The sequence below is a fragment of the Furipterus horrens genome, unplaced genomic scaffold, assembly GCF_987537825.1.
Source record: "Furipterus horrens unplaced genomic scaffold, mFurHor1.1.pri manual_scaffold_1, whole genome shotgun sequence".
Lineage (NCBI taxonomy): Eukaryota > Metazoa > Chordata > Mammalia > Chiroptera > Furipteridae > Furipterus > Furipterus horrens.
The window spans coordinates 190111199-190138789 of record NW_028327171.1 but is presented as its reverse complement, the minus strand read 5'-3'; the positions used below and the strand labels follow the sequence as shown (position 1 = coordinate 190138789).

Below are 27591 nucleotides of genomic sequence, written 5' to 3'. Positions count from 1 at the left end.
TGAATCGTGTCCTCCCAGAGTTGATGCGTTTAAGTCCTAACTCCCAGGACCTAGGAATGTGATGGCATTTGGAGATAGGATCTTTAAAGAGGCAATTCCGTTAGAATGAGGTAATTGGGGTGAACACTACCCAACATAGTGGTGTCCTCATGAGAAAAGAAAATGTGGAAAATACATAAACTAAGGACAGACCATGTGAGGACATGGAGGCGGTGTTCATTTCCAAGCCAAGGACAGACGCCTCAGAAGAAACCAGCCCTGTTGACACCTGACTATCAGATTTCTAGGCTGTGAGAAAACAAATGGCTGTTGTTTAAGCCACCTGCTCTGTGGTACCTGGTTATGGAAGCTCTAGCAGACTAAACGCACCCTCCAAAGCAGCCTCGATTATTCCCTTTTTTATAGATGAGGAATCTAAGGTTTGGAGTAACTCAGTAGTTAGTTCAGGGTCGCAGTGGATCTTGAAACCAGGATTCCATCTTGAGTCTGACTCCAAAGACCTTTCCCCCCCACTATGTTCTATTGCAAATGCATTTGTTAGCCTCTTTCAAACCCCAAGATTTAAGTAGAAATATATTTTAATCTTTATTTTTGCTTATATATTTTTTCATTTTTATTAAATTTATTGGAGTGACAATAGTTAATAAAAGTATGTAAGTTTCAGGTGTACGATTCTATAATACATCAACTCTTACTCAGGGAAAAGCCTCATGGCACAAAGGTTTTTGAAAAATTAAGAAAGTAACATTAGAGTTTGGGGTGGGGAGAGACTGAGAGAGAGAGCGGCGCGGAAACAAAGGTCTCTTGATTCCAAGAATGATAGAAGATTACATAACACAAAGGAAAAGTAATTACAGTCATTACCATAGATTTTAGCAACCTCAGCATACAATTTTATTTTTCTTTCCTTAAGTCAAGAACTTTTTCCTTTTCACTTAAAAAAAGCACTTCACAGCTTCTCTTTGGCATATCCAAATTGTCAGCATCACCACTCTTGGGTTTTGGGGGCTATTATTAAGTAAAATAAGGGTTCCTTGAAGACAAGCACTGTGATAACCACAATAGTCAATCTGATAACCCAGACGGTTACTAAATGGCTAACACGCGGGTAGCGTATACAGCGTGGATACACTGGACAAGGGGATGATTCACGTCCTGGGCAGGATAGAGTGAGATGGTGCCAGGTTTCATCATACTACTCAGAACAACGTGCAATTTACAACTTACGATGGTTTATTTCTGGAATTTTCCATTTAATATTTTCAGACCACAGTTAACCATGGGTAACTAAAACTGCAGAAGTGAAACTGCAGATAAGGAGGGACCACTGCATTCATAAGTCCTCATAATCTCTCCTGTAAACATTGCACCCCTTTTCTTGATCCACTATATGCTGAAATTAACAAACTACAGGCTCACAGGTAAAACCAAGAAATTGGAAGAGGTGAGGGGATTAAGAAGTACAAATAGGCAGTTACAGAACAGTCATCGAGATGTAAAGTACAGTATAGGAAATGGAGTAGCCAAGGAACTTATATGTGCATGACCCATGGACAGGAAAAATGATGTGGGGATTGCCTGAGGGAGTGGGAGGTCCTGGGTAGAGGGGAGGGCAACGGGGGAGAGGGGCCAGGGGATTGGGACAACCATAATAGCATAATCAATAACACATAATTAAAAGAAAAGAAAGGACCATGCTTACCTTCCTGGAGTAGGGGATGTTCACGGAGATCAAGATTTCTTCAGGCTTAAGATCCGCACTGGGGCACTTGCTGAGAAACTGCTCATTTAAAGGAATCTGCCGTTCTCCTTCTTTGGATAGAAATGACACCTTCCTGGAGTCTGTACTATTAAACAGTCAAACTCCTGGACCTGGGAAATAACTCTACCAAATACTTGAGGAAATAGATTGTTTGGGAAAAGAAGTGCTCTTCCTATGCTTAACAAATCTTTCACCCTATAATGGCATCTTTTTTTTTTTCTTTCTTTCTTGGCTTATAAATACAAATGTCTAGCCCAGAGGTCAGGGAGAACATGACCTTAGCAGTCTTCTTCCTGACTAGCACAATTCATTTTGAGCTTTGTAAATAAGAAGTAGATATTAATACCCCTTTAACTATTCTAATCAAGTCATTCAACAAACATTTATTGTTTATAATTGAAACCCCTACTAGTATAGTAATGAATAAATTGTTTTTAATAAATTTTTATACTAGTGAGGTGATATCTTATTTATATCTTTTTTCAGCACCTTAAGAATTTTTGTTCTTTAATCAATATATTTGGGGGAGAAACTTTTTAAAGCTATAATTAAATAAAACTTTGGGATAAAAGCTAAGATGCTTTTGATTTGTATATTCGCATCACAAAGCTCTTTCTCAACATAAGGTTTTTAAAGGGATGCTACATAAATTGATAATTCTGAATGCAAGTCTCTCTCCTTAGGATAATATGAAGAGTAGGTATTTAACAATGCAGATAATAGAAAGCTAGTCCCTATTTCAAAAACAAACAAACAAACAAACAGATTTACAGAGGACAAATTAGATTTCCTAATAATTATTGACCAAGGTGGAATAATAAATAAATTAAAAGTATTGAACTTAGCTTCAAAAACAAAGATCAAGTAACTACAGATAAAATTAAGCCTAATCACCATATACTGTAACAGGAAATGGTCTAAAGGCTTCCACCCATGAGAAACTAAAAGTGAGCACACAGCGCAGTGTGGGTACTGGCACACTCCTGGACCACCTGGAGAATGTCTTCAACAAAGGGTCCAATTGTTCCCAACAGCCTCTAGTTCTGTCCACTGCTTGGATCACATCCGGACACTACTGACCCAAGTGTGGGCAATGTCAGATGACCAGTATGGGAAAATATCTAGCATTGGTCCTCAAAAAGGAAGAGATGAAGACATTGGAAGTGTGTAGAATTAGGACCAAATTGACCAACTTTCCAGCATCCAGAAAGGCAGAGAGAATTATTAACAGTAAAAAGAATAGTCATTTTCTAAACTGGACATCCTGAATCCCCAGAAAAACAAAGAGTGGAAGGAGCAGATTTTATAATCCTCAAGAAGGAGCTGCCACTTACCTTTAGATAGCAAGTTGAGGGTACAGTTGCCCACAGCCAGGATGGGATTTAGATCTGAATCTAGATGTCTGCTCACAATGTGGCCCCCTAAAGACTTTTTAAAATAATGAGTTATTTTCATTCCAGTTGTATAATTATAACAATACAAGAGATAAAATAAGAATTAAGCAAGGCTTTGGAGAACTATTCTTTTTGCCTGTTACAAAAGAATGAAAATGTTATGACTTGTCAGGGACAGACATTCAAACAACACACACCAGTTTACAGTCATCAAATACATACAGCCATATTCCTGATCTGGGATCCAGCCAGAGTTCCCAGATGCTTCAGGAGCGCCTGGTATGTTTGTGTCTTCTCCTCTGGAAGCTTCAGGATCGCATCAGCCAGGATGTCCTTCACCTGAGCCAGGCTGAGGCCGGCACCTAAGATCACCCCTGAAATGAAATCATTTGTAAATAATATGATGTGATCACTGTTGACCTGGAAATGTGAATTAGTTTTCACATTACAGATTCAGGACCTTTATGCTGGATTCATGCTGCCCTTCTCATTGGTGGTGATCATGGTGTTGGTAATGGAAGTGGTGCTGGTGATGGAGGTAGTGTTGGTGATGGAAGTAGTGTGGGTGATGGAAGTGGTGTTGGTGATGAAGGTGTTGGTGATAGAAGTAGTGTTGGTGATGGAAGTGGTGCTGGTGATGAAGGTGTTGGTGATGGAAGTGGTGTTGGTGATGGAAGTGGTGTTGGTGATGGAAGTGGTGCTGGTGATGGAGGTGTTGGTGATGGAAGTGGTGTTGGTGATGGAAGTGGTGTTGGTGATGAAGGTGTTGGTGATGGAAGTGGTGTTGGTGATGAAGGCTGTGATGGTGATGGAAGTGGTGCTGGTGATGGAGGTAGTGTTGGTGATGGAAGTAGTGTTGGTGATGGAAGTGGTGTTGGTGATGGAAGTGGTGTTGGTGATGAAGGTGTTGGTGATGGAAGTGGTGTTGGTGATGAAGGCTGTGATGGTGATGGTCTTGAACACTCACTGTGTCAAGCACTATAGTAAATGCTCCACAGAATCTCCTTGAGTCCTGACAAGGCTTTGAGATATTATTAGCTCTATTTCACAGATTAAGAAACTGAGACTCAGTTAAGTAACTTAATTAAGTTTTTCCAGCGAATATGTGACATAATCAAGAATTAAACTCCAGAGCCAGACTCCAATCTCACATTTATTTATATTGCTTCTCATCATTGCCATTAAATCAATGTCTTATATCAGAATGAAAAAGAAAAAAAAAAAACAGTCTGTAAGCTGCTTAATACATAAACTTGCTTTGCTTACTACGGTGCTTCTGGAGAGCAAAGACTGTTGCATTCATTCTCATCTTCTGCCCAGAAGTTAGCATGGTGCCCTTTATTGACTAGTTTTTACAGTTCTCCAACATGGCGCACATAGAAAGTTATTCAGTAAAAATCTGAGTATTCAGACTATTAGTATTATAGAGAATCCTTTCCTGAGCCTCCTCCAGAATGCTATTGTTCTAATAAGAAGAGAATCTTTCTGTATATTATAATTAGGAGTAATTCTTTTTTCTGGTTATCTGCTGGGCAAACAAAATAAATTAATGCATTTTAATTAAGAAAACAGGGACCTTGAAAACTCACCATTATATGCATAGTTTATAACATTCAGTTCTTCAATTCTATCAGGAGAAATTATAACTGGGTGAAAGACACCTTTAAATTTCACTTCAGGCCCTAAAGAAATAGGGAAAAAAAACAGAAGACCAGGATAAAGGAAGCTAACTGACTTGTTATTAAAACTGATGTCTTTAAATATATAAAAACTATGTATCTTTATACTTTATGGTCCATTCATTGCCAAGTCACACATGCCCAGAGGGAATAGCCAGCCAGGTGAATTTTCACTGGACTAGGGGACCCTTTGGACTTGTCAGCCTTAAACTTGGCTGATGAATCCAAGACAACATGTGGCATACTCAAAATTCCCTTGGGGAGGGCTCTTGAAGACTCGCCAAAGAAGCAGGCAGTCAAACTGAGTTTACAACAGGTACAGGAGAAAGACCCTGGAACTGCAGCATACCCCTACTGAGACACCACTGAGAGGGAAAACAAAGAACCATTTCAAGTATGAGCCCCAGGTCAGTCTCCACAGGGAAAGACAGGACAGCTGTCCCTGAGCTGCTGCTCCTGATTTGTGGTGAACAGGCCTCTGGGGTGCAATGCTGTGCACTGCTGCAAATAGGGACAATAGGAATTGACTTAATGTCATGGAAGTTGTGAAAGACTTTTGAGCAATGCTGAGGCAGTCAAAACCGAATCAGGCTGATTTTCCTGAGACACGCATAGATGAGGTTCTTTGCCCCAATGCACTTTTCTTAGGTTTCCTCATAAGAGGTCCTTGGGGTGCTGCATACCCGTAGAGGTGTTCCCCATGATGACAGGGGCCTGGGGATACTTGACTTTAGCTTCTAGAAGGTCTTTCAGGGTCACTGGGGAAATCCATATCAATCTATCACCACCAAAAATTCTGGTCCTTTGTGGTTGTTTGTCAGCCATCATCTATTGAGAAACCAGTAGGAACTTGAGATTATTTTACAACAATATTTTCATTTGTCTTTGCTCTATCTTTGTAGAAACAGAGAAAGTAAATAAAGATTAAAATAAAATAAAATAAGAATGACCTAAGAGTACAGCTTCATGAGGAATCAGAATAAAAGTATGACAATATTTTACTCCTTCTGGGGACTGTTCCAATGCCTCTTGTTTGTGTTTTTGTATCTCAAAGGAATTCATTTCAATGTTTGAAAATATCTTAACATGCTTAATTTTGTCAAAACAGTCTATGGAAGAAGAAACTTTCTACTTCCAGTAGAGAACATGTATAAATCTGCAAATGTTGTTATGTTATTTCATAATACTTTTTATAGATAGTAACTGCTGCTTCTTACATTCAACTGGCTCCTCGAGGTGACTTCACATTTACTCCCCCATCTCTGCATTGGTCCCAAACTCTTTAGGCCTTGAACTAAGGATAACAGGTGGATATTGCCTGATTGCCAATCAGCCTTTGAGAGGATCTGTAAGCAAATATGCTTCTTACCTTTTCACCATGAATTCCTCTAGGACAAACTCAACTTTGCCTTAACTTACCATTAGCTCAGGGGGAAAAATCAATTCCTGAGTTGGATCCAATGGCAGGAACTCCTCTTCTGAGAAAAGTTTTTGACTTGTCTTAAAAAGAGAAAGTACCAAAAGTTATTGTCATTGGTAAACTCTAACTACTGTACTTTAAATCCCTTGTGGAGTGAGGTCAGAAGAAGAGAGACATACAGCAGACAGACAAAAGAAGTAGCTGGCCAGCCATAATCCCTGGGCTCTAAGTCAAGGGCTCTAACACAGGCCTGGTCCGTAGCAATCAGTGCAGATGTCATTGAGCCTCCAAAGCCCTGCTCTCCTTCTACATTCTCCGTGGAGTCTGGGGAAAGCAGAGGAGGCAGGCAGCAGCACCAGACCCAGCTGAGAGCAGGAACATTTCCCTGAGTTCCCACCTGTTCTTTCATCTCCCTAACAACTCCACTTTGCATCTGGCCCTTGAAAAAAGACTTGAAGGAGGCTTTTTTGAGAACTAAGAAATGCTAAGTTACCAATGTGTTTTCTCTCCTACAGATTGCTGTACTTTGAACAAGAGTAATATCTGGAATGAGGAATGAAGTTGTTTGGATAGATTTGGGGGTGGGGTGGTTGACGAGATGGAGTGAAAATGGGAGAGGGAACACACCTCAAATTGATTTAACTTGGGCAGCCATTTATTCTTCCGAAAAATCAGTGGGGCTCTGATTATGTCCTGAGAAGTGTTTATAAAAATTTTATATTTCACTGACCTCATTTTCTTCTTCAAATTCTGGTAATTCATTTATTTCTTCATTCAAACAGCATACCCCATTTTCTTTACTTTGACAGCAGCCAGAAGTCTGGTGGGTGAAAAAACAAATAACCAAGAATTTATTCTGATTCTACTAAAAATTTTTCAGCTTTATTGAAGTATCCTTGATAAATAAAATCTTATATAGTTAAAGTATATAATGTGATGATTTGACATATGTATATTTTGTTAAACAATTACCACAGTCAAGTTAATTAACACATCTATTACCTCGCAAAATTACCATTTTGTGTGTGTTGCGTGTGTGTGTGTGGTGAGAACATTTAAGGTCTGTTCTCTCAGCAGATTTCAAGTACACAACACAGTATTACTAACTATTGTCACCATAATTTAAAGATATTATAACAAAGTCTGGCACATAGCAATACTTATTAATAATGGTGTACATTTATTATTTCATTAATAATAATTGTTAACATATATTATTGTCACTCTGTTCTTGTTTATGAGGTACTGATTTCATAGTTCAGCTTCTGAAGGGCAATCTATGTCCCTCATTTCAAGGTTGTTTGCCCATCTATTCATTCAACAAATATTGATTGAGTGGTTATTTAATCAGTGAATGGTGACCAGCCCTGGAGATACATGGCCGCTACTGTCAAGCAGAACAAAGTCTGATGAACAGACAGAAGAGCAAATGGGCAATGAAACTGTCGAGTGAGCAATGCTGGGATAGGGTTATATACGAAAGGGCCACAGGAGCACGAGGGCAGGGTGTCTGACTCAGGAACAATGACCGACAGACAGTATCAAAGTGCTTATGTGCTCCTTCTGTGACTACCAGGGCAAGCCCAGTGAATGAGGGTAAGCTCCCTGCCCAAGGTCAGATAACAAACAACAATTACAAACCTTGAGATAAGAAGGAGCCCTGTTCTCCTAATCACACCGACAACCCCTACTGTTTTGTTTCACTGGGGAAAAAAATGTACTCAATAATATGTTCCTTTCTACTCACGTTACAGAAAGTCTTGCATGCATCAATTATGGGCCTGTATCCAGTGCAACGGCACAGGTTACCTACAGGAGAAAAACCCAGCTCTGTTAATCAAGGCTAAAGAGAGGTCAAATGCTAAAGAGAGCCCAAATGCATGATGGAAATAAGAACCCCATCCTGGAAGGAAGCCCTATTTGATTGACATTTTAGTCCATCGAATCTACAAAGGCCGATTTTTTTCATCAATGGCTTGAGATATTTGGTTGATATATAATGTTATTGCAAAGAGTAAATGAGATAATTTTTACATAGCTCTTAATACAGCAATGTGGCACATGGGAGGTGTCCAATATTAGTGTTCATCATTGTCATAATCATTATTTAAAAACAAAAGCACACACACATAGAACCTACCACCAAGGGCATCAGTGAGCTGATCCAGAGTGGGATCTGGATGGTTCCTGAGCAGCGTGTAGATAGACATCACCATCCCAGGCGTACAGAACCCACACTGTGTGCCATGGCACTTGGCAATCCTCTCCTGGAAGCACAAAAAAGTTAGACAGGCAGAATCTTGGGCTCCACCCCAGACCTACTGAGTCACAACCTGCATTTTAACAAGATGACCAGGCAAATCACATGCACATTAAAGTTGTCCAGACGGACAACTCCTTTTCTTGGGCTGGGTGGCCATGGTTACTGGTCTTCCCAGCTCTGGAGCTTCCTTCAGGGTTTACAGCTTTCTGAATCACCAGGAGTTTAAACATTTCCAAAAGCAGCACCCAGGATTAGTTGACTGAGAATCTCCAGGGGTGCAACACAGACATACATTTTTTAAAGATTCCCAGGTGGTTTTGATTTGTAGTCCTGCATGGGAATCACTGAGATGAAGGTTACTTTCTGGAAGTCTTTCAGAGAAACGAACTGAATTATACTCAGGCAGGGAGGGGAAAATCCAAACAAACAACAACAAAACAAACCCCAAGTATTTCCCAAGTTCCTTTATCTGCCCACTCCTGCCCTAATGCTTTAGCACATAGAAGTTTGTTTACAAAGCCAGTACTGACCCTGAAAACAATCAAGAAGAAAAGATTGCCTTTATTTTTCTTCCAACCCTTTCCGGCCCCCAGGATGTTTTCTTTGGAATCTAACTTCAAAGGTGCAACCCTATTTTGGAAGCTGTCTTCTGGCTACATTGTAACCAGGAGCTTAGCAGCAGTTATTAAATGAAAGTGTGCTTTCATGCCTGCAAATAGTGAAGTCTCACAGGGGTATCCCTGCAGAATTCACTCCCTCTAGGTAATGAGTTTCAGAGAGCATAAACAGAACCCACAATTCCTTCAAGTTCAGAGAATTTGAAGTTTGGCCATTTTCTAGGTCACCCCAATCTTTTCTCTTTTCCATCCTTTCCTTGTAAGTGACCCTCATCAACTTAGATAAAAACATGTAGCAAGCAGCATTTTTATGACAAATGTATAAATAACTGAAAGATCTAGGAGTTACAGGTGCCCTTTAACTTGAGGCAAAGTTCTCAGAAGGTGCTGCCTTAGAAAAAAAAGCCTCAAAATTCACTGACAATTCCTATTATCTGTCCTCTGAACAAGCCCTAAATTTAACAAATTTGTTGAGTAACTGAGATTTTCATTCAGCTTTAAAATCATGCTATTTTCCACTTAATAAAAACAAACAAACAAACAAACAATAAAATTACATTCCTCAACGCGCATGGCTCTTATTTCTTTGTAAGGATGGAAGATGTACGGTGGATAATGAATAGGTCCCATCTAATTAGAACATAGAAAACAAACCCAGTGATGGCAGGTTCTGTTGTTGTTGTTTTTAGACAACGTCCTCTAGTCCTTGGAAAGCACCTGTCCAAGAAGCCAGTCACAAAACATCCACATGGCCTAGGTTTCACTCCTGGTCCTCAGCTTGATTTCATCTGTTGGCTGACCAAGCAGGAAGACCCAGACTTCCCTACTGTGTTCATCTCAAGGCTTCATCATGACATTCACGGTTCTCAAAGCCCAGAAATCCTATGAAGAAGGCCCACCCTCACCTGAACAGGATGAATCCTGGTCTTGGTGCTTCCTATGCCTTCTACTGTTGTGATGGCAGCACCGTACACGGAACAGATGGGGATCATACAGGCATTGGCTGGATAATGTCTTCACAATGCAAAAGAAAAGCACGAATTACATTGTATCCAATGGGAAAGGGGACCACAGATTCACTGAGCACCTTCAATATGGAAGGCTTTATCTAATGTTCCAGGCTTTGCATATAAATTTTATCCTTAGATCATGTTCATTTTACAAAAGTAGAATCTGAGGGTCAGAGTGATTTGCTCAAGGACAAAGCTGCAGTGTTAAAGACAGATTCAATTTGACCTCCAAATTCTAATTCCAGAAGATTTTCCACTAACTTTGTTTTTGTTCTCTTGAATGAGGGCCTGACACTCTCCTCTCTAGAGCATATTCCATCTTCCAGGCAGGTACTGAGCCAGGGATTGGTCGGGGAATAAAGTGGATTTGAAACTGTGCTTCAGAAGAAGAAATGGGGTGTGGAATACAGAACTTCTCAATCCCACAAACTTACTGCTTGGAAACATTCAACTCAAAATGACTCCTAAAATGTCCTCATTCACCAAACAGAACTACAAATGAAATGGCCAATAACTGCATGAAACATATGTTCAACTCCAAAATAACCAATAGGAATTCAAACTAAGCAATGAGAAACACCATTTTTATCAAAGACAATTACAAAGATTTTTAAAGATTGTAATATGCATTATTACTAAAAGTTTGGAAAAATGAAATTCATGTGCTGTTGAATAAAAAGTACATTGATATACTCTTCTGAGAGGCATTTCAAACACACACACACGCACACACACACACACCCCACTGACACATTGCTTATAATGATGAACAACTAAAAACAATCTATTTGGTGGTTGATTTTGGTGCACCCAAGCAATGGAACATATACAACCATTAAAATTTACTTTATTATTTTCAAAAGATGTTCATGAGAAGTTAAGCAAAATACACAAGTTTCTAAACAGTCATATGTGGTATGCATCTGTATGTATACACACAAAAGAAAGATCAAAAAGATATTACTCATTTGTAAATAAATGTAAATATTTATTGAGTGCCTACTATGTACTATGCAGAGTTCCAGATGCTAGGATTTATTGGATAAAATCCTTTCCTGTGCAGAGTGAGTATTTTAATGAAGGGAGGAGAGACAATACCTACATACACAGAAAATACATACTTACATACATAAATTGAGGTGGTGAGAAGTGTTATGAATAAATTAATATAGGCTAAAGGAATTGGGGATTGCAGAGGTAAGGTGGGGATTGCTATTAAGGGGTGATCAGGGAGGGCTGAGAATGTAACATTTTTGCTGAAAGCTAAATGATTTGAAGGAATCAGACAGAAAAGGTTGTAGGTGAAAACATTCCAGGCAGAGGGACAACACATGTACAGGCCCTGAGGCAGAAATGAGCTTGGGATGTTTAAGGACAGAATGAAGGACAGAGAGGAGGCCAGTGAGGCTGGAGAATTGTGAATACATAGGGAGTGATAGGATTCAAGGCTGAGAGACAGGCAGGAACAAGGTAGGTAATGGTAAAGGACAGGAGGAACAGGAATTTGAATATTGATTCAAAGGCAAGCGATCATTCAGTTCAGATGTAGAAAGTTGCAAGAGACCTTTCACTCTCTTTCTAAAAACCTTACCAAGTCATATAAGCTTTATAGTCATAGTTTAAAAAAAATTCATGAGGTGCGTAGTATGTTCAGTACAGGCCCTTCATAAGAGAGATATTCTCATCTCTAACTGAAATGGACAGAGAAGGAATCTGCCTTAGTTAGACAGGAGTAAGAATGAACCAGACCAACTTTCAACTAACTTTTAATAGCGGCATGTGGGCTGATGTAACAAATTAAAATGCAAATCTGGACTCTATTCCCAAACTCTTCCCCACCAGACTTCACTGAATGCTGAGGGCATGGAGGGGCTGCTGAAAAAAACTCTCCATGCAAATTGACCCTTAGACAAAGAAGACTTGAGGAAAGCAGGAGAGCTGAGAGAAAACCATGGGCACTCAGGCTGCACAGAGTGTAGGGCAGTTGCCACCCTCAGAGGCTAAAGACAGGTGGCGTGGCTGCCAGAGATCTCCCAAAGCATGGAAAGTGAGACAGGAGAGTAAGAACTCCCCAGTGACCAAAAAAGTGGGCACCGAGGCTGGAAATCTGGGAGAGATGTCCCAGAGTTCAGGGGGCAGATGGCTTGGCTGGGGAACACAGGCAGATCTCCAAAATTTCACCAGTATTCAGATCCTTTGCCCTCATCTGAGATCTGTGAAATGACGTAAAATGGTCTAACATAAGCATAATTGGAGTCCCAAAAAAGGGGTGGGTCGGGGAAAGAAAGAGAGAGAATGAATAAATATTTGAAGAGATAACAACTTAAGAAGTTTCCAAAGCTCATAGAAGACATAAACCATAAACCCACAGATCCAAGAAACTTGGTAAATGTGAAGAAGAATAAATATCAAACATGAAAGAGAAGAGGCTAAATGTAATGAGAAGCCGTTGGTGATTTTTCAGCAGGAGAGTGTTGTGCTCTGACTTATACTGAGCGATGTACGGAGAATGCACTGTATGGGCGCAAAGAGATCATCAGCAGGCTGTAGGGGCAATGCAAGAGTATGAGGATGACCTTCTCCTTCCCTGCCATTTCAGCACAAGGAGCCAGGCAGCCTTTTAACTTTCAATAGGGGTTTCTTTGACGGTACACTATCCTCATTGATGGCACATTTTTAATAATCCATTCATATTCCTCAGATAGTGTTTGTCTTGTACCCCTAGTACGTACCTCAGTTCTTGTCATATAGTAGGTGCTCAATGCATATTTACCAAATAAAGGAATAAAACAGGGTTTAAAATTACAAAAATTCAACCACATCTATATTTTGCTGCAAGGTACCTTATCTTCTTGGTAACGGGGTTATATCGTGATACCATCACTGTGCAGGCTCCACAGCCTCCCCCTCCACAGCCATACTTAGTTCCTGTGAGTCGGACTGCAAAAAGCACAGTTAAGGATAACGCGTTTTCTATACATCTTCCCAGAATAGCATGAGTTCGGGAGACAACATTATGGAAGACTTAAATATATTGTTAAATTAATACATAATTATCAAATGATGCATGTATGCCTTAGCTGCTATTATTTAGAATTTTGTAAATTCTTCATTTCCATTTGTATGTTATATCTAGTCTCCTCCCTTTCAAAACAACTGAATTTCAGGTTGCCAAAAATTGGGCCTAAGAAAAGGAAGAATCTATACATACAAGGGCTTAAGGATTTGAAAGCATAAGTACATTGTACATTTGTTCTCAACCTTACCTGTGTCTTTGATGACATACAAAGTAAAATGTCAACTTGTAAAAAATTCTTGAAATATTTGTCATATTATCCATGTTTGCCATTTTTTTTTTTTTTGATTCTTGGTGGCAGAAACTGCTAGTTGTTCCCCAATATCTGTTTGCTCATTCTTCCTTGGTAATAGAAATCTCTATTTTTAGCTACACACATGTTTTTCCAGCATAAAAAAACATATTTTCCAAGCCTCCTCTGCAGCTAGATGAGGTCATTAACAATGGTGGCCAATGGGACCTAAGTGTAGGTGTTGTGTATGACTTCCAGGAGTGAAATGTCCTCAAAAGGAGAAAGATGCCTGCTTCTTTATCCCTTACTTCTTCCTATTTGCTGGATTTCAGATACAATGGCTGGGCCTCAATAGTCATCTCTGACCATGAGAAGAAAGCTGCATCCTGAGGGGGGTGGAGCAGCCAGATACAAGGAGCTTGACTTCCTGATTCCATTGTGACGCTGCTTTTCCAGCCCAGATCCACCTACCTTTGGGATTTCTTTACGCAAGTATGAGATTCACGAGAATGTGCCCCACACACCTCCTTCAACAGGGAGGGTAACTGACCAAGGCACCCAGTGGCTGCACTTTGAAATCCATCACTCCAGTTGTCGCTGACTCCCTCCCTGTTTCCTTTCACTCAGTCATTTCTTTTAATAAGACTCTTGCACATTTAATCCCGTTTTTTGGCCTCTGTTTCCCAGAGAACCTGAACTAACACAGTGAGAAAGGAATAAACTTCTCTCTGTTATCTTGTTTATTGCTATTGGGGATTTTCTTTCACTCACCAGAGAACCAAATCTGAAAGAGTACACATTAGTACCATGGATAACCAGGAAATCAGTATTCATTGTTTTTATGTCCAGAGATCTTGAATGACTTCCAGAAGTTATTGAGGCTTTTTGAGAATTCTTTTGGGAATTTCACTCTCTCCAGAAGAAAAAAAATGTACAAACTCTCATTGTCACATAAATTTGTATGTAACTTAATGGAGTCTACAGTACTCTGGAAGCCCACTGGAGTTCATGCCTAATAGGCTAAGAATCCATCCCTTATATGACTTTTATTTAGAAAGTTGTTCCAAGGCAACATTCTCGGTTTAATTTCTCCATTGTTCTTTTACTTTCATTTCAGGAGATTTCTGTGCTCTCTTTTTCTGATGGGCGTGATAATTAGTCCTCAAAGATAGAACGTCAATATTGTGATTCTTAATTCTAAAGGATGCTTAAGTAAGCCCTTTTAACATCCATTGTTTCCATTCCCATTGCTAGCTTCTCCATTTATAAAATACTACATTAAGTGCCAAAACAGAGATGGGAAATAACTTTGTTCTCTGACAGTCACAATTACATACTGCCCACAAAACTAACACATAGGACTTTCTCAAAGAAGAACATAAAACCATAATAGTAGAGACTATGGCTCAGTGTGTTTCTAAAAAGATATTTGAACTATCACTTGATCAGGATATCAGAGCCCCCCTACCCCAGACACAGACACAAAGCAAAGGAAAGGATACGCTTCTTTCTCAGGTATGGTAACAGCATTGTTTCAGGATCAACATTTTTTTCTGTCACCTGAACAGGAAAGAAAAATAAGTTATGTACAAAATTTGAGAGAGCTAGTGTCATTTTCTATTAGCAGGCTTACGTTACTTTGATGAAAATTCATGTTAACAAACTCATTTTTATATTGCCAACTTGATTTAATGTTTAAGGAACACCCATGATATACAAATCACCTCACTTAAGTGTAATGTCTGTTCTCCAAAGAGGACATATAGACACATAAAAAAAAAAGCTCAACATCCTTAATCATCAAAAAAAAAAAAGTGAATTAAAACCACAATGAAATATCACCTCACACCTACCAGAATGGCTACCATAAATACATCAATAAACAACAAGTGCTGGAGAAGATGTGGAGTAAAGGGAACCATCATGCACTGTTGGCGGGAATGTAGATTGATGCAGACACTGTGGAAAACAGCATGGAATTTCTTCAAAAAGTGAAAAATGGAACTGCCTTTTGACCTAATGATCCCACTTCTGGGACTATATCCTAAGAATCCTGGAACACCAATTCAAAGAATATATGCACCCCTATGTTAATAGCAGCATTATTTACAGTAGCCAAGACCTGGAAACAGCCCAAGTACCCATCAGTAGATGAGTGAATAAAAAAGCTATGGTACATTTACATAATGGAATACTACATGCCATAAAAAAGAAGGCAATCTTACCTTTTGCAACAGCATGATGGACCTGGAGGTTATTATGCTAAGTGAAATAAGCCGGTCAGAGAAAGACAAATACCATATGATCTCACTTATATGTGAAATCTAATGTACAAAATAAACTGATGAACAAAATAAAAACAGAGGTATGGATACATGGAATAGATTGACAGTTGTTAGAGGGGAGGCGGGAAGGGTGGACTGAATGAAAGAAGGTGAAGGGATTAGTTAAAGAACATATATGCATAGCTGCATAACTCATAGACACAGTCAACAGTTTGGTGATGGCTAGAGAGGAGGAGTGGGGGCTGGGTGGAAGCGGGCAAAGGGGGGAGAAATGGGGACATCTGCAATAGTGTCAACAATAAAAATAAAGAAAAAATATTAAAAAAATGTAAATTCTAAATCTTGGACCCCACCACCACTTTGCCACTGTCCTTGGTCCTGATTATCACTTCACTGTTTCCTAAGGGAGTGGTTGTTTCTACTAATAGGAATTCTAGTGACTCTTGTCCAGCTTCTCCAAGAAGTCTAAAGTAGGTAGAGGAAAAGATACTAGTAGAAAAGAAAGAGGGAGGGAGAGAAGCAGAGAGAGCAAGAGAGAGACAGAGAGAGAGAGAATATGCTGGAATAGAATGGCCTCTGAGAAATTGATATCGTTTTTTTTAAAGACTCATTTACTTATTATGTCCAAAGTTTCCAGGGAGAGATTACAATCACCTGTGGCCCAAAAAATCAATAACAGGAGAGGATAAAACATGTATGCCAAGTGATGCAAAGATGTATAAGCAAGGACACCCTTAAGAAGCAAGTGTGTGTGCAGCAGAGCAGTAGAACAGAGCACACAACTGATGGCCTGATTGAAATGTCACCACTGGTTATGTTTTCCAAAGTGATCAAGTTTTCTCTTTTTTTTTATTAAAAATTTGGATTTCTTTTATATTCACAAATAAAAGCATGGTTTGCTTTGCAATTTTCAGAAGTAGAGTTCCTCTTTCACCATGTTACACTAATTTTCCCTTCTGGGTCGTAGATGAGGAGGGACACATGCCTATGGATGCCTCCTCACTCTTAATTCTAAGTGGCCATATGCCTTGCAAAGATAGACATGTACCAATTACCAAGGTCAGATATATGCCCTAGAGGAGTCTGCAGTATAGTAATACAGGGAGCACCCCAGGCTTCCCAAACTTAATTGACCCTCAAATGGAACTCTTTATTTTATTTCTTCCCTTCTTTTCCCTAACTTGTTCAATAGCTTCACCATCTACTTAGGTCATGTGAAATTAGAAAGCTTGACTATTTTCAACTTTTTCTTTCTTTCAATCTGCCACAATCAGGGTCACCAAGTTCTGCTACTTTTACTTCCAAAATGGTTCTCTAAATGCCCTTCACTTCTACAGCTACTCCCCGAAACCAACCCTTGTTACCTCTTGACTGAACAATAATAACAGCCCAATGACAGGCCTCCTGCCTCCATCCTTGGTGTGCACGACGCCATCCTCTATTCCACTACCAGATTCGCCTCTCTAAAATCCAAGTCTGTTCATCTCCTGTATCTGCCTAAATTCAACACAGGCTGCTGGCTGCCAAATTGCCATGCTGGTACCCTCAGGTACTTGTTAAAATGAAACCCTATGGAGTCAGAATTTCTGGGAGAGGAAACCAGAAAATGCGCATCTTTAATGAGCACACTGAGTGGGTCTTAGGTGAATTTATATTCAAGAGTACCTGGAGTACAAGAAGCGATGCAAATGTCTTGGAATAGCCTACAAGCCCTCTTTGATAAACTGCCCATTATCTTCTGCCACTTAATTTATGTATCTTGAACTTCATTCACATGGGAGAAATGGCCAATCCCAGCAATGCACAGACCTTTATCCTTCACTACATGTGCTTATATAGAATCCCTTCAGTCCTGAAAGTCCTCAGCTTCTTCTAGTTTGACAGAATTACATATGCCATTCAAAGCCCTGCTCAAATATTCTCTCCTGTTTGGGGTTGCTGCTATCTATTACCCCCTTCCTACTCTGTTCCAGGTAGTCATACTCTTCTGTGCCTCCATGGCCAATGTCCATGCACCTTTCACAGAATGGTTTATCCTGGATCATAATTATTTGTGATGTATAGTCTCTCTTGGTCCCTGAGAGAAACCACCTTCTGCTATTCTTCTTTGTGTCAAGCACTGAGCTGGGTGCTGGTGATATATCATAGGGATATAATAAGTGTTAGTTAATTTAAATGAATCACATGAACATGATCTGTACAATTTGCTATGAGAATGCTAAGGAGAAAGGGATGATTTCTCACAGGCTGGGACATCTGAACAGAAGATAAGAAAGACAAGGAGAGAAGCTCCAATAATGGTGGTAGAAACTGCTCATGGTCTATCCCAGCATGCATTCTCCCTTTCTCCCTTCCTGCTGCCTGGAATAGGGATGAAATGGCTAGAACTCCAGCAGCCAATTTAGACTGTAAGGCAACATATTAATAGCAGCAGAGAAGAAAGAAAAAAGGAACCTGGGTCCCAGATAACACTAAAGCTTTTGGACCAGCTCCATAATGTCTATCCCCAGATATTATTTCTTTAAAAATAAAAAAGGATTTACCTTGTTTGAACCATTGTCAGTTTTGAATCTGTGCCATTTGTAGCTGAAACTAATCCTAATTAATACATATGATGGCAACTCCACAGAAGCTCAGTTTTAGTGGAGAGACTGATCTGGGTAGCCTAGATAGCAAAAAATAGTATTTTAGGCTTAAGACATATTTGTATATTTTTGAAAGAAATTAATGGAAGCAGCAGACTTTGTTTGTCTGGGTACTTGTTCCAGATAGTTCAAGACATTGGAGTCTGGCTCAAAGTGTTGTTGGCTTGAAATATGTTTACTTTTCTGGATTTGGTGGACGGCATATTTGGAGGAGGGAAGAGGAGGAGGGATCCAACATGCACCCTGTCCTGGAGGGTGTTGGAGTTAAACAGGGAGGTCAGGACTAAGACAGTGGCTGGGGGTGGGGAGGGAATGAGAAACGGAGTTATTCTCATTGACTCTGGTTTGGAGAAATGATGCCAGTTCTCAGGTCATGGTCTTCGCATACCCCACCTTGGGACAGACTTGGGTGTTGCAAGAACAGTCTGTCCCTCTGTATCCCCACCAGCCCTTTGGGAGATTTCAAGTTCACATTGCACAAGGTTGAGAAATCACTTTCCTTTGTGCAAGGCTGATGGGACCCAAGACAAAGGCAGAGAAGAAAGAGATAGGAGATTAGGGGGAAGAGAGAAAGGAGGTGAAAAAATGGAAATAACGAAGGGAGAGAGGTATGTGTGAAAGGGCAAGGCTGACCAGTAGAAGAAGGAAGGAAGAGGTTACGCACTGTGGGACACCGTTAGTAGAGAAGAACAATAACCCACAGCAGCATTAGAGAAGAGGAGGTCTGAGGGGACAGCCAGCGAGAACACTTCTGCTTGAGCTTCAGGTTGCTTTAAAATTCATTTTAATTCCTGCCTAAGCCACCTCCACCCCCTTCGCTTTTCTCTGAGTTACCACAGCCATCCCAACAGCCCAGAAATGTCCTCTCCCAGCCCTATAAACTAAAACCCCAGAAATCACTAGCCAATGGATAGCTCTGTCCAGATTCTTAAGTTGGTATCAAGGCCGTAGCTTTTGTTGAGCAAATAAAAGACTACTTTTCAGCCCTCTTGATACTTGTGGGCAGGTTCTGGCTCTGTGCGCGAAGCAGATTATTTTCCAGTCCAGATATTAAAAATAATTATCAAGTGCTTAACTGTGTGCCAAGTACCTTGCTAACTACTCTCCATGGAATTTAATCCTCACTTCCATTCCATGGGAGAATGTACTGTTATTAGCTCCATTTTGCAGGAAGAAGACTGACGCTCAAAGATATTAAGCAACTTGTCTGAGGCTCCAGAGCCACTGAGTGGAGGAGCAGACAGGGCAGGATTCAAACCCACGTCTACCTAGCTTCAAAGCCCAAACCTTTGATGTCTACACCTCACTGCCATATAGAATGATGTGCTTCAGCCCAGAGTTGTATTAGAGAGTGGCGTCCAGGTATAATTTATTCATGGGCTCTCTCCCCCTCAAACTCCATGTTAGCTAGGACAGCTGTTTCCTGGTAGAGCAAGTAAGACTTTGGAAATCTCTCTGCAATTAAATCTTTGACTGATGAGCAATGGTCTTAGACCCTGTCCAATGACATCTTTTGGAGATTTGGGAGGATTTCACAAAAACACAGACTGCAGGCCAATCACATCACCTAGAGTCTCCTAACTGGCTTCTCAGCTTCCTTTCAAGGGCAAGTTTAATCCCAGAGGTCATGCTAGACTTCAAGGCCCCCCTCTTCCCTGGTGGTTTCTCTCTCACATTTTTCTCAACAGCCTCTCCCGTCTGAACCAGAAACTCGATTCTAATGCTGTCCATGTGGCAATCGGGCTTGTTTGCAGGATTAAAGCACACATTTAACAGATATTGGAAGGGAGGGAAAAGAAGGGGAAAGGTTGACATGATTTCTTTTAACAGGGCAACTGCAAAATCAACATCTCTACAGCATACTTTCCGAATGATCTCAGGGCATTTGACTCATAAATCAAGTCCATAGATAAGAACCAGTGTATTATTTATTTGTAAAAACCAACAGAGCACAAGCTGTTATCAGGCATTATGTTAAAAATCCCACTGCAGTTTGTTTGGGAGCCAGGGAAGGAGGTCTAGGATGCAGAGGAAGAAGTTAAACTTAAACACCTTTTTCATTATTTAACCAAGACCCCTACCATTGCCTACAAAGCCATAGTAATCTGAGCCCTGGCCAAGTTCCAGCCCCACCAACTTCCTTGCCATTCTCTAAACCCGGAGAAATCCTCCTGTGGGAGGACCTTTGCACTTTGACCCCCTCTGAAACACTTTCTCCAGATGTTTGTAGGCAGGGTTTGCTCCTTACTTCATGCCAGTTCCTGCTCTAATGTCATCCTCTCAGAGAGGCTGCAACGTCCACCTCACCTAGAGTATCAGCTCCTGCCCACTTTCTGTCCCCTCACCTGGCTCTAGTTCTTATCCTAGCACTTACCACTTGCCTGACCGTATACATTTCCACTTATGTGTATGCTTGTTGTCTGTCTGCCAGAACAATAGAAACGCCACACAAGCAGCGACTTTGTCATCATTCTGTGTTTGAGGGGGGTGGGGGACAGTCCTCTTTAAGAAAAATAATATAAAACCACAAATGCTATATTAAGCTCAGGGCTTAGAACAGATCTCACAATGGGAGGCCCTCACACTTTTTTCTTAGCTCCCCTTTGAGTCCCTTTTGCCAGTCAGGGAAGGTGCTGTGGCTTCTGTGACCCAGAAGCAGGGGTCACAGGTGGCTCTGAAGGTGCTGGCACAGTGGAAAGGCAAGCAGCACAGCTTGGTTGTCAGCTCTTAAGGAAGCCTCTTAACCTTCTTGCCTCAATTTCCCCCTAGCAAAATGATGCCAATATGCTGGGACAACATTAAGAGTGAGCAGAATCTATGGCTGGGGGGGGGGGGGTGGTTGGGGGGGCGCGGAGGGAGGGCACTGGGGATAGGGAAGGTGTTTTAAAGGATGCCCAGGGCTTCACTGCCCCAGCGTCGACATGGCCTGGGACTGTTCCAGAGGTTCTGCAGAGTAAGCGTAGCTTCTGAGGCCAGAGGCGAGAGGCCAGGCCAGGCCAGCAGTGGACTTCGTGAAGACCAAGTCCCCAGAGCCTGACATTGACTCAGCTCTGCCAAGAACGATCTGTGACTTCAGGAAGTTATAATTTTGTTATTTGAGAAATGATGGCAGTGATTTGAAATTAGTTCAACTCTATGGTCCTGTCGCAGCTCTAAACGGTTTCCTTCTCATCCAAACACACCTCCAGAGCTGAGGCTCAGGCCTCTACAGATTGTTCTCAGTCTACTGAAACAGTCTCCTTTCCGCTGGAGTAGGAGAGAGGGAAGATTTGGGGGTACTGACCTTTTCTTGTTTTGGGGTGGGGTGGGGAGATAATCAGATTGTGCGTCCTGGACGAAGAGGAGAGAGGAACATCAGGAAGCTGGGGGCCCAAAGATCCTGGGCAGTTCCTAAATACTCATGCTTTCCCTGCCCCGGGGGCGGAGGTGGGGGCGCACAGGCAAATCCACTCCGAATCACAAGCCCCCTGCGCGCACGTCAGTGCTCTAAGCACAGGAGCCCCTCCCTGCGCGTCCCTGAGGGCCCAGCGCGCTCACCTTGCGGCCGTTCACGTAGAAGTGCAGCTCGGCTGCCCCGTCCATGGTGGCAACACACGCGGGCTCCTCAGCAGGGGCTCAGGGGTCCGAGGGCTCCCAGGAGGGATCGCTGGCACCCGGGACCCAACGAAGCTGACTGGGCAAATGAGACGCGACTGCTGGAGCCGGAACTCCAGCCTAGCTGGGTGGAGAAAGCCCTGATTAAGATCCAAAAGTTCAGCGAGCCCCTTCCAGGATGTTAGGACGTCATAGGAGCTCACTATCTGGATGGAAGCCACGGGCTCAGATCCCTTCACCTCCTCGCCGGTGGCGCATGTAGCGCCTGTGCCACTCTCCTGCGGGTCGTTTTAGCAGGTCCCGCAGGTCCGGCGGCGACCTCTTTGGTCGTTCAGTTTAACTGCGTATTTTAAGTGGCTTCCCAGCTAGCTTTCCAGTCCAGGAACATTTTTTTTTGTACTTCCCCGCCCACCACGCCCGCTGCAGTCCTATACCCATCTCAGTTAATAGACAATCACATTTATTCCAGCTAGACAGGAAAGGAGCTTAAGAACAACGAATGGCTTTACTACTTTTAGTTTTATAAATAATTATTCAAGTTTACTTTCAAAATCAAGAACCATCTTAATGAGGAAATAAACTTTTAAAAAGTTTTATCATTATTCATAGTTTATCTAGTAAATAGGCACAAAGTTTATCTGGCAAATATCAAGAGATGTAAAACGCCTGGACAACTTTTTAAAAACTTGGAAAATGCTGAAAAGCATAAAAATAAAAATCACCTATAGGCTTACAACTTAGAATTCACGAGTTAACTTTTTAGATCTATCTTTACATTTTTGAAATCTGTGCTGTAACACCTTTTGAAAATTCAAATGGAACCAACAAAACTAGTTATTTTCCAAACTTGTTTTACGTACTCCACACTGGAAGTACAGAGGAGGCAGAAACATCCATCTTCCTGCTTGCTTCCCACTCCTGGGAGCACCACCACAGAAACGCCTCGCCCTGGCAGGAAGGACTACTCGGTAGTAGCAGTTGGCTCCAGTTGGCAGCCTTTTAGGTCTCAGACCAGTCTTGTCATCGGCCTTCAGGGAAACAGTACAGACCACTTGCACACCTTGCCCGGAGTGCTGGCACTCTTCCTCCAAGCCTTTAAGTTTCAATTCCATCCCTTTCTTCGTTCCCTCAGCCCCAGAGGTGGTGCGTGCTTCCTGCAGTTACTTCCTCTGTGATATTCCACTGGTCCCTTTTGCCTTTTCAGTTCTTGTCAGTTCTGTAGTATATGGTTAACAATTTATAAAATAACTGCCACTGGGCTGGACTCTAATGAATACAATCTCCATCAATGCCCAAAGTTGCTTGACAAAATACAACACTCATTTGATTTTTTTAAAAAAGTACTCAATAAAGTAATAATTGATAAATGCTTTAGTGTGATTTTAAAATACATCACCAGCTCAAAATCCAGCATCTTATTTAATGGGGTAAAACCAGAGGCACTCCCATGAAAATCAGGGACAACAGACATGAAAATCCACTGTCCCTACTACTTATTTAATATTTACTTGAGGCAGCAGCCATGCAGTTAGACAAGAGGAAGCAAAGAGCAGCATAAGAACTGAAGGAAAACAAGATGTAAAGCTAGCTTGGTTTCAGAAAATATGTCTGGAAAATACTACAAACTATAACATAGAGAAATCAATTCTTCATATATGCAAACAATAATCAATTAGAAGAGAGAATCAAAGAGAAGATTCCATATATATTACCAAGAAAGAAGATAAAACACCTAGGCATAAATTTATCAAGAAATGTATAAAACCTATGAAGGACACTTTGAAATTCCTTTAATTTAAAGAATATGGTAGTGGGCCATAAAAAGAGAGACTAGACAGAAAATTGAGAAATAAATTTTAGAGCACATAGGAATCAAAAAAAGGTGGCATTTCAAATAAGTAGTGGGAAACATGGACATTTTAATTAACGGGAAGTCAGTTGGGGAAAGGTCAAAATTGCATTCATAGCTCACAACATACAATTGAACAAAATCTATGTGAATCAGAAATTTAAATGTCAAAACAAAATGAAACCACAGGGAAATGTGTTTATAGTCTGAGAACAGAAAAATTGTTTCTGTGACCAAATTCCACCAGCAACAAAAGGTTGATAAATCTGACTACATAATATGGAAAATAATTTGCATAGGAAGGGAAAGACAGAAAAGACAAATCTTATAGAAAGGAGAAAAAAACAGAAAGAAGCAATATGAACAAATATAATCCCAGAGAGTGACCCTGGGAGGTCCAAAGGCTGATAATAGGATTGCAGGAAAGGGAACAAAGACTGCCAGGGCGCCAAGCTCTTAACCACCGTGCCAATTGTTCCTTAAAAAAACCTCTGGCTCCCATTCAACCCACACTGTTGATACTATGAGTAAGTTCTGTGGGACTCTGTGTGCCTACAGCAGCTTTTCTCAAAGTTTAGTACGAGGACATCTGTCCTAGAATTATTGGAAATGTTTGCAAAAAATGGAGATTTCTGGGCCCACCCTTTCAGTTGTCACATATTATCTAAAAAGGCTTTTCCATCTAGGCAGAATAGAATTTGACCAGTCATTTGAATATACAATAGGCCATGTTCATTGGTCTCAGATATGAATAAGATTTATTATTTACTAGACTAGTAAGCAATCTTTAAAATAAAGTTACAAAAACCAAATTCAAAAGAGCCTGAAGGGTTAACCCCTCAGTCAAGTCATCAGATTACACATAATAGACATAATGCAGAACCTGACACCTAAGTAATTACTGACCAAGTAATTCTGAAAGTAGGAAGAAATTAAGGGGTAGGGGGTGGGGGACTGGCCAGGGCAGAGGACACTTTAAAATCTTTAAGGTGTTCACATATACTGAATGGTTTAAAAACAAAACTAAACAAGTTAGCTTGATATCCAACAAGATAACCACTGCAAGAATATTTATAACACATTTTATTTGGTCAAAGTTAACAGTTAACAGCTATTGTTTAGTTAAAGTCTGTCAGGTTGAAATGCTGAATGAGCAGTAAGATAAGTTATAGGATAACCAAAATGATTTTAAATTTTGTAATAAAGTTTAATATTACATAACAGCTATTTCAGGCAAACATATCTAAACATAAAAATGGATAAATCAGCACTCCATGAAAAGGCAGAAAACAGACAAACAAAAAAACCCAAAAACTTTTCATCATGTATTTCCTCTTCTAATTTTTTCCATTTGACTCGTTATGGTTTCAGAAAATACAGAATCCATAAACCATCTCATCTTCTCATCTTGCTGCAAAGCAGAAAAAAAGGGAAGATTAATAATAACACAAACCAAATGCTTTTGCTGTGAAGCATGGAGAAAATTGCTGTATTATACTAGTAGAGGCAGTTTTCTCAAACCATAACCTTTGCCATATATCTGAAACCCTTTGTGATAGTGGGAATTATAAATAAAATTAAAAAAAATTAAGATAGATTTTGTACATTACATGTTTTACTACTAAGTTTCAACTACAAACTTTAGCATACATAATATATGGAAATGTATAACTTTAAAATCATCAAATAAATCCTTTAGTACATACCACGTAAGTTAAGAAATATTACTAAGGCAGGAGATACGCAGGTGGGAGGAAACTCCAGAGGCGCCCCAGGACTAAGACAAAGGACATCGATAAGAACAGAAACCCTGTTCTAAGACCGGTTACGCAGGAAGGAGGTAACTCTAGAGGCATCCCAGGCTAAGACAATGGACATTGATATCGGACAGAGACCCTGTTCTAAGACCAGTTTTCCCCACTTTCTGGAAAAGCGCTGAATCATGGTGAGTCATGACTGCACCTGTGCAGAAGATGCTACATGACCCCTGCTTCATTATAATAGTGTGGTAATAAATTACCATTGTGGGACCCCCTTCTCCAGTGGCCAATCAAGGAAAATCATGGTAGACCCCATGCACAGTAGCTTAAAAGTAATAAAACTACTTGTACATATGTGCTAAAAGCCCGCCAAAACTAGCCAGGAAATACCTGCCCTATAAGAACAGAATCCCTCCAGCACCTGAGGTCAATCTCCACTTGGAGTCGGCCCTCTACCATGTTCTGTGGCATGTACTATCTCTTAATAAATCTGCTCTCTCTCTTTCTGCTGTAAACTCTGTGTGTTTGGTTCAATTCTTTGTCTGCAGTCACCAAGAACCTGGTTACCTGTGCCCACCTGTGACATTACCATACTTCAGATGCCTCCAGCATAGCCCTCATCCCGCAGGAAGTAACCACTATCCTATATTGCATTAATGACTCCCTTGCTTTTCTTTAGCTTTAACCATCTGTATATTACACTTCTAAAATATATATTGTTTGGCTTTAATCTGTGTTTGATCTTTATATCAATAGAATCATTCTATGGGTGCTTTTCTGTAACTTTTTCCACTAAATACCTTTATTCATTTTCAAGGCTCTCCTTATTGAAACATTAAACATTCTTATTGTATATTCTGTACCTGATTCTGCTATCAATTGCTTTTGCTAGTGTTGTGTTCCCTTGTGTGTGTGTGTTCTTCTTAGCTCTGAGCTAGCTGTTTCCTTTCTCTTGCAACTTTATCTGTGGAAAATGTGTTGTGGACCAAGATGAAGAGGGCTCCTCTAGAAAATATTTGCATTTGCTTCTAACAGACAACAGGGGGCACTCTACAAGACATGGGCTAATACTAAATCCTCAGCTTGAGTTTTTTGTGACTGCCAGATATTGTGAATTACAGCTGCAATACATGAGGGTTTGATTTTGTTTATTAATTCTCAGAAGATTTTTTTGCTCCTCAATTCAGTACCAGAGTTATTTCCTAGGGCTTAAAAAAGCTGGTGGGAAGGTTATTTTTAATTTGCTTTTCACTTTGAAAGTAGCTCAACGTCAGTTACTAAAGATCTACTATTACACTCTTCATTTTAGCTAAACCCTAGAATTTGCTTTCTGTTACCAGCCCCATAGGCTGTGAATCCAAAGCTTAGGCAAATGCCTTCAGGCAAAAACCAGCTTCAGCCTCCACTTACCTTTCTGGCTTCCTGCTCTCATTCAGTCTCTGATCTGAGCTTCCTTCCCTACTAGCTAATAGATGCATTTGAGGGTTTTTGTTTGTTTTGTTTAATATTTTGTTCAGTAAGAGGACTGACCTATAAAACTAGTATATAATGTTGCAGGAAGTGTTGTTGTATTTATTCTTTACATTATATGTGTTTTTGGATGAGATATGTATACATGGTCCCAAATTATAAGGCATGAATGGGTAAAGAGAAGTTCTTTTTCCCTCCTCTGTACCCTTCTTCAGGACCAATATGATACCACTGCCTTGAGTAATTAGACATAATTTAATTAATTCTTTCAAAAGAGCTACTTATTTTAAACAAAATACAGCAAAATGTTGTAATAAAATAGTATTGTATTTTAGTTTTGATCTACTGGGCATGCAGATTTTTTGGTAAATAATTTAGTTAGTAAACTTTTTAAAAGCAAAAATCACAATGTATATTAGTATAAATGCTAAGAGTGATGACAACCCAGCTGCCATTCTTTTCCTTTTTGGGTTGGGAAAGGCATGCAGCATGTAGATCAGAGCTTCTCACAGGCCCCCAGTGCGAGCTGATTCTG

General features: G+C 40.5%; 2 protein-coding genes across 2 annotated transcripts in view; both read right to left on the bottom strand.

Moving 5' to 3' along the window:
* Window positions 1-22328, bottom strand: part of LOC150022479 (aldehyde oxidase) — a 70182-nt gene extending 47854 nt beyond the window's left edge. The window contains exons 1-13 of the mRNA XM_090282339.1: window positions 21921-22328; window positions 14956-15013; window positions 12989-13085; window positions 10041-10149; window positions 8396-8522; window positions 8003-8064; window positions 6986-7075; window positions 6255-6335; window positions 5519-5663; window positions 4746-4838; window positions 3379-3530; window positions 3097-3190; window positions 1703-1812 (exon numbers count right to left, since the gene is read on the bottom strand). Coding sequence (XP_090138465.1) covers window positions 1703-1812; window positions 3097-3190; window positions 3379-3530; window positions 4746-4838; window positions 5519-5663; window positions 6255-6335; window positions 6986-7075; window positions 8003-8064; window positions 8396-8522; window positions 10041-10149; window positions 12989-13085; window positions 14956-15013; window positions 21921-21965 — 1263 coding nt within the window. The 5' untranslated portion in view covers window positions 21966-22328. The remainder of the gene's footprint in view (window positions 1-1702; window positions 1813-3096; window positions 3191-3378; window positions 3531-4745; window positions 4839-5518; window positions 5664-6254; window positions 6336-6985; window positions 7076-8002; window positions 8065-8395; window positions 8523-10040; window positions 10150-12988; window positions 13086-14955; window positions 15014-21920) is intronic.
* Window positions 22329-24896: 2568 nt separating this feature from the next.
* SGO2 (shugoshin 2) overlaps window positions 24897-27591 on the bottom strand; it is a 34976-nt gene continuing 32281 nt past the window's right edge. Inside the window, exon 9 of the mRNA XM_090268357.1 lies at window positions 24897-25237. Within this exon, the coding sequence (XP_090124483.1) occupies window positions 25222-25237 (16 nt within the window). The 3' untranslated portion in view covers window positions 24897-25221. The remainder of the gene's footprint in view (window positions 25238-27591) is intronic.